Here is a 7,276-nt window from a genome sequence, read left to right as displayed (position 1 = left end):
CAGAGCTTGCTCAGGAATGGCAGCAGGCAGGTGTGAGCGCATCTGCACGCATAGTGAGGCCAAGACTTTTGGAAGATGGCCTGGTGTCAAGAAGGGCAGCAAAGAAGCCACTTCTCTCCAAAAAAAAACATCAGGGACAGATTGATCTTCTGCAAAAAGTATGGCGAATGGACTGCTGAGGACTGGGGCAAAGTCATATTCTCTGAAGCCTCTTTCCGATTGTTTGGGGCATCTGGAAAAAGGCTTGTCCGAAGAAGAAAAGGTGAGCGCTACCATCAGTCCTGTGTCATGCCAACAGTAAAGCATCCTGAGACCATTCATGTGTGGGGTTGCTTCTCATCCAAGGGAGTGGGCTCACTCACAATTTTGCCCAAAAACACAGCCATGATTAAAGAATGATACCAAAACACCCTCCAACTGCAACTTCTTCCAACAATCCAACAACAGTTTGGTGAAGAACAATGCATTTCCAGCACGATAGAGCACCGTGCCGTAAGGCAAAAGTGATAACTAAGTGGCTCGGGGACCAAAACGTTGAAATTTTGGGTCCATGGCCTGGAAACTCCCCAGATCTTAAAACTTGTGGTCAATCCTCAAGAGGCGGGTGGACAAACAAAAACCCACTAATTCTGACAAACTCCAAGAAGTGATTATGAAAGAATGGGTTGCTATCAGTCAGGATTTGGCCCAGAAGTTGATTGAGAGCATGCCCAGTCGAATGCAGAGGTCCTGAAAAAGAAGGGCCAACACTGCAAATACTGACTCTTTGCATAAATGTCATGTAATTGTCGATAAAAGCCTTTGAAACGTATGAAGTGCTTGTAATTATATTTCAGTACATCACAGAAACAACTGAAACAAAGATCTAAAAGCATTTTAGCAGCAAACTTTGTGAAAACTAATATTTGTGTCATTCTCAAAACTTTTGCCACGACTGTATACACACACACACACACACACACACACACACACACACACACACACACACACACACACACAAATAAGAGAGCCTTTGAAAAAAGTTTTTTGGATTGTGTAGAACTAGTAGCAATCAGCATTTGCTATGACATTAGTGACAGTGCACAGCTGAAACTCAAGAATTTGTTCAGGATCATTAAAGAATTATTACAGTGCATTGGAGATTCTTTAATCCCCCCCCACCCATCACCTAATGTGTTGAAGCAGTGTTTTTATTTTGAGACAAGCTTGGTTACATGGCATTGTTTTCATGTAGTAATAATAATATTATTTTACATTTAAAATATCAGAAGTTTTTCTTGTGCTGTACTAAAATAGGTATTGCAATTCATGAACTTTCACTTGTGTACTAATTGGAGCCAGACTAACCTTTGGTGATTTGGTGCCAAATGTTCTGTGTGTGGTGGGAGGAGGAGTGGTACAGTGCACAGCATAAATGAGTACACCCCAGATGGCAAAATTGAAATGTATTAAACATTATTCCAAAATAAAAACAGAGAACTATATGCCATTAATATCTGTAAAATAAGTAACTTAGCCAATTTTGTTTAAATGAGGGATTGTAGAAATTAATACACCCTAGACTTACAGTGGGGAAAATTTTTTTTAACCCCTGCTGATTTTGTACGTTTGCCCACTGACAAAAAAAATGATTCAATGATCATGAGAAAGTTTCAGTGATCATGAGAACGGTAAGGAATTGGCCCAGAACTACACTGGAGGATCTTGTCAGTGATCTCAAGGTTGCTGGGACCATAGTTACCAAGAAAACAATTGGTAACACACTACACTGTGAAGGACTGAAATCCTGCAGCACCTGCAAGGTCCCTACAGTCCTAAAAATAAAGGTGCTTCACAATGCCATAGAAGAACCTTTTTGTCTAAATGGATCCATAAAGAACCTTTAACATCTGAAGAACCTTTCTGTTTCACAAAAGGTTCTTTGTGGTGAAAAGTCTTAAGATTATAAAAGGGTAAGAAAAGAGATGGTTCTTTTAAAGAACGTTTGACTGAATGGTTCTTTGTGGAACCAAAAATGGTTCTTCTATGGGATCGCTGTGTTGAATCTTTTAAAGCACCTTTATTTTTAAGAGTGTAGTCAAGAAAGCACATGTACAGGCCCGTCTGAAGTTTGCCAGTGAACATCTGAATGATTCAGAGGAGAACTGGGTGAAAGTGTTGTGGTCAGATTAGACCAAATTCAAGCTCTTTGGCATCAACTAAACTCACCGTGTTTGGGGGAGAGTGAATGCTGCCTATGACCCCAAGAACACCATCCCCACCATCAAACATGGAAGTGGAAACATTATGCTTTGGGGGTGTTTTTCTGCTAAGGGGACAGGACAACTTCACCACATCAAAGGGACGATGGATGGGGGCCATGTACAGTCAAATCTTTGCTGAGAACCTCCTTCCCTCCGCTAGGGCATTGAAAATGTGTCGTGGATGGGTATTCCAGCATGACAGTGACCCAAGACACATGGCCAAGACAACAAAGGAGTGGCTCCAGAAGAAGCATATTAAGGTCCTAGAGTGCATTAGCCAGTCTCCAGACCTTAATCACATATAAAATCTGTAGAGGGAACTGAAGGTTCGAGTTGCCAAACGTTAGCCTCAAAACCAAATGATCTGCAAAGAGGAGTGGGACGAAATTCCTCCTGGGATGTGTGCAAACCTGGTGGCCAACTACAAGAAACGTCTGACCTCTGTGATTGCCAATAAGGGTTTTGCCACCAAGTACTAAGTCATGTTTTGCGAAGGGGTCTCTGGGTTTCATTCATTAAAATGCAAATCAATTTATAACTTTTTCTGAAATGTGTTTTTCTGGATTTATTTGTTGTTATTCTGTCTCTCACAGTTTAAATAAACTTACTATTAAAATTATAGACTGATCGTTTCTTTGTCAATTGGCAAATGTACGAAACCAGCAGGGGATCGAATAAATTTTTTTCCCTCACTGTAATTCAACAAAGTGTAATATTCTAGTATTTTATATGTCCTCCATAACTCTTAAGTATTCTGCTCCGACTCTTCTTGGCACTGAGTGTACAAATGCATGACAAATTTTAACATCTGTCCCATTTAACTGCAGGAGGACGACTTCCATAACTACCTTGGTCTTTCATAGGGAATATTTCTCAGCTCGTCTTTATAGAATCCCCCACAGATGCTTAAGAGTGTTAAGATTGGGTAAAATAAATGTCCACTGAAGGATTTTCACCTTAAGAGATCGAATATCTTCATTGTCATGTAAAAAAAAAAAAGCCCAATAAAGCAGAGAATGAGGAAAGGGTAGCATCTTCAGTTTCACTTTTTTTGTATTATATCACACAGTGGTGTGTGAATTCATGACCGCACATTCAGCACTCATACATCCCTATACAAGAGCTTTACTACCAATAAATGTCACTGTGGGAACTATGCACTTCTCACTGTACTCCCTCCTCTAGCAACACCATAACATTTTGAATATTGTTAGATCCAAAATTATTGACTTGGTCTCATGAAACCAGAGTATGGATTCCCAGAAGTCTATATTTTGTAAATATGGGCCTTAGAAAAAGCTGAATGAGTTTATTGTGCTTTGGCTACAGTATGTAGCTCTGGTGTTGATAAACAAACAACCATACATGTCACTTCTGCAGGCTGTACCTTACTCTGTGAGATAAAGTTTCACTCTTTTCATAGCTTTTGCCAGCACTGAGATATTTTCTCAGTGTTTCTCCTGCTCTTTTTCTAGCAAAAACTCACTCATTACTAAATGAAGCTTAAAAAGAAGACCTAATTATTTTAGGGGCCTTTTCACAAGTCCTATTTTTTTTATATGTTAATTTTGCTATATTTTCACACTTAAAACAATAAGTTGTTATTCATCTTATACCATTGACCTCCTTTATGCTAAGAAATAAATCTGACCATTCTCTCTCAAGTGGTTTCATTGTTGTCAGCATTAAGTCTGAGTATGATTCAGTGGGCTATATAACGCTTTTAATTATAAAAAAAAAAAAAAATATATATATATATATATATATATATATATATATATATATATACATACTTACCTTTAGCAGTTTTGGTTCAACATACTGTTGATCGAAACTTGCCTTAAAGTTACACCAGAAAATGTATTTATTTAGTAACTTTCAGGAGGGTATACTCACTTTAAGAAAATTGTATTTTCCTGAATAATTTTAACATTCTTCTTTGGTAACTGATCAAACAGACTTGCTGAAATATTATCTTTAAAGAACCCTAACATGTCATCTAAAAGAGTAATTGCTGAATTTAAGTTTCAGAGGGGGTGTACTCATTTATGCGGTGTACTGTATATCAGGATGTGACAGGTGTTGGTGATTTGTATATGTGCTTTCTTTTTGTAGGGTGAGTGAACTCCTGCAGGGTGGAGCTGTAATGAATAAGAGTTTTCAGCCCCATGAAGCTCATATTCCCTTCCTGCTGCAGCTCTTTATTGATTACAACCTCTACGGCATGAACATGATCAGCCTTGCTGCGGTTAAGTTTCGAAAAAGCACAACAGGTAACACATACAGGCACATACATACACACAAGAAGTAGCCAAAATCTTATATCACAGTATAACACCAAGTCAGTTAAACATCAGGGATCGTTCTGTCATTACGAAGTATTAGAGATTGTAAATCAGTTTCTTCTGCTTTGGTGCAAATTAATGTAACAACAGGTGCACTGAAGAGGCAACAGTGAGACAAACCCAAATCAAATATCGCAAGTAATTTTTCGCATTAACAATGTACACTGATCAGGCATAACATGATGACCACTTCCTAATATTGTGTTGGTCCCCCTTTTTCTGCCAAAACAGCTCTGGCCCATCGAGGCATGGACTCCACTAGACCCCTGAAAATGTGCTGTGGTACTAAGATGTTAGCATCAGATCCTTTAAGTTGCAAGGTCCTCAATGGATGGGACTTTTTTGTTCAGCACATATAACCATAAAAAAGGTATCATGTGCATTGTATTGTTTGAAGCGGATGTCATAAAGTCAGTAGGCATTTAGACAGGAACATTTTAAAATGAGCAGTTCATTCATAAATTCGTACAACCTTACCTTCACGCTGTGGAAGTAGAAACTAAAAGACAGAAGACAATGAGCGTAGTGCTTAAAAGGGGCGCCCAGTTTTTATGTATTATTTAAAACATGTCTAACCCATTCACAAGTCAAACACACTTATAGTAACGGTTCTTGACTTGATTGCATGTAATTTTTGCCAACACCTTTGCCCCTTTATTACTACTTGTTTCTGATTCTGTAGTAGGAGAGCATATGTCAAATACAGGGGATAGCACCAGCCCATGGAAGAATCCCTGTTCGTCTAAACTCAGCGATGGCGAGCTGAGAGATACAATGCGGTGGGAGGATGACAACATACCAAGGTGTGTGTATGTGTTGTTGCAATACATCAATACATACCAGTATTGTATGGCATTTTATTTCATTTGTGGTATGTGTTCTTGCAGTTTTCTGATAATAGAGGAGGTGAAACGGATGAGTGTGTGTGAGCTGGAGGTTGATGCCGTGGCTGCTGATGTTCTTAACCGTCTAGAGATTGAGAGTAAGGATTGGTTGATTTGATTTTTGTGTGTGATCAAATCCCTGGCTACATTGAGTAATAACAACAGTGATTGCATAAATTAGTGATCAGTGAAAAAAATAAATGGTTGGCACACGTTCAGATTTAAATTTTAATACATTCTATCTATCTGTCTGTCTGTCTGTCTGTCTGTCTGTCTGTCTGTCTTGTCTATCTGTCTATCTATCTGTCTATCTATCTATCTATCTGTCTATCTATCTGTCTATCTGTCTGTCTGTCTGTCTGTCTGTCTGTCTGGATTATAATGCAAGACAGTTACACTTCATTTTAAGGTCCACTTCTCACACTAACTAACTATTAACTACGACTTTTGCTGCTTATTAATAGTAAGGTAGTTGTCAAGTTTAGATAAGGGGATGGATTAAGGGATCATGCAGATTAATAACATTATTATGTGCTTTATAAGTATGGCAAGCTCACAATTTCAGTTTAAACATTGAATTTAGCTGAACGTGAAATTAGCTGTTGCGTACTTTCCTAGTATTTAGCACTTTCACCCAATATTTATTGCGCTGTCATTTATTTTACCATGTTGTTAGAAAAGAAACATGGTAAAATTTAGACTTTCTCAGAATCAACTGTGCACGTCTTTGGAGTTGTGTAGTCTATTTGTGTAGTAAATTTTTTTTGAGTATGCTTGTTTTTTTTTTTTTTTTTGTTTTTTTTTTGCATGTTGTGTTAAGATCAGATTGGGAGAAACCCTGGTCTCCAGGCTATCTGGGATGATGAGAAACAGCGACGACAGGAGTGGTGTCAAAGCTCTCATATTGACGTGCCTGAATCACAAGGTGAGAAAAGCTCTTGCATTGAAACATTTTTTGCAACACCATTATTAATATTATTTACCATGTTGTGCAATGACTGCTATTTCAGATCGAGGCTTTGTAGAGTTTGCAGAGAGTGAACAAATCTTCATGAAGAGATTCAAGGAAATTATCAAGGAAAATGAATTTGATGTGTAAGTGAATTTTTCCATACATTTCCTTACAAGTTTTTTTTTTCTGTTTAGAACCCACCTCGGTGCCTCTGTTGTCCTTAACCAGAAGACTAATTAACACATAAAGTCATCTAGCACAGCTCATCTCTTGACACCTGCTTCAGCAAGCTGTGCTGATGCTTTCATAATGGTTTAATTTATGTTATTCTTTAATGAAAAAGCAGGTGTAGCCATTTGTAACTTGAATGTGCAAGGTTTCTTGTGCCATCTTACTCTGTATGTTATGCTGCTTGATAGCGCAAACTGGTATTTAACATTATTTTAATGTATTATCATAATCGGAAATGCGCTAGTACAAATAATTTAATCATTTACTTACCATGCTTTATTCTTTTAGTTATTTACGTATAGCGAATCAGAAATCTTGCAAATTTACCTGTTCACTGAATTGAGGTTACAAAAGTTTGTAAAGTTTCTGTTGCAGTAATATAGGTAAGCAATACAATGATAACAATAGCAGAACATAAGGTATATTTCCTAAGTTGTGGTTCTGATAAAAATGTGACTGTGAAAGACAGAGGTTACATTTCTAAAGGTGCAATAATATACATTAATTGGGTATTCTCTTTCTATCTCCTCTGGAATTAGGTATGTTGTCAAATGTTGAGTTTAGCCTAGCTAACTGCAATAGGTAATTGGCTGCAGTTAAACAGCCAAGTGAGACAGTCAG

General features: G+C 37.9%; 1 protein-coding gene across 1 annotated transcript in view; it reads left to right on the top strand.

Moving 5' to 3' along the window:
• Nucleotides 1-7,276, top strand: part of rev3l (REV3 like, DNA directed polymerase zeta catalytic subunit) — a 175,498-nt gene that overhangs the window by 102,010 nt on the left and 66,212 nt on the right. The window contains exons 4-8 of the mRNA XM_073852739.1: nucleotides 4,359-4,516; nucleotides 5,271-5,391; nucleotides 5,476-5,570; nucleotides 6,293-6,397; nucleotides 6,483-6,567. Coding sequence (XP_073708840.1) covers nucleotides 4,359-4,516; nucleotides 5,271-5,391; nucleotides 5,476-5,570; nucleotides 6,293-6,397; nucleotides 6,483-6,567 — 564 coding nt within the window. The remainder of the gene's footprint in view (nucleotides 1-4,358; nucleotides 4,517-5,270; nucleotides 5,392-5,475; nucleotides 5,571-6,292; nucleotides 6,398-6,482; nucleotides 6,568-7,276) is intronic.

The sequence above is a fragment of the Garra rufa genome, chromosome 13 (assembly GCF_049309525.1).
Source record: "Garra rufa chromosome 13, GarRuf1.0, whole genome shotgun sequence".
Taxonomy (NCBI): Eukaryota; Metazoa; Chordata; class Actinopteri; order Cypriniformes; family Cyprinidae; genus Garra; species Garra rufa.
This window is presented reverse-complemented; position numbering and strand designations above follow the sequence as displayed.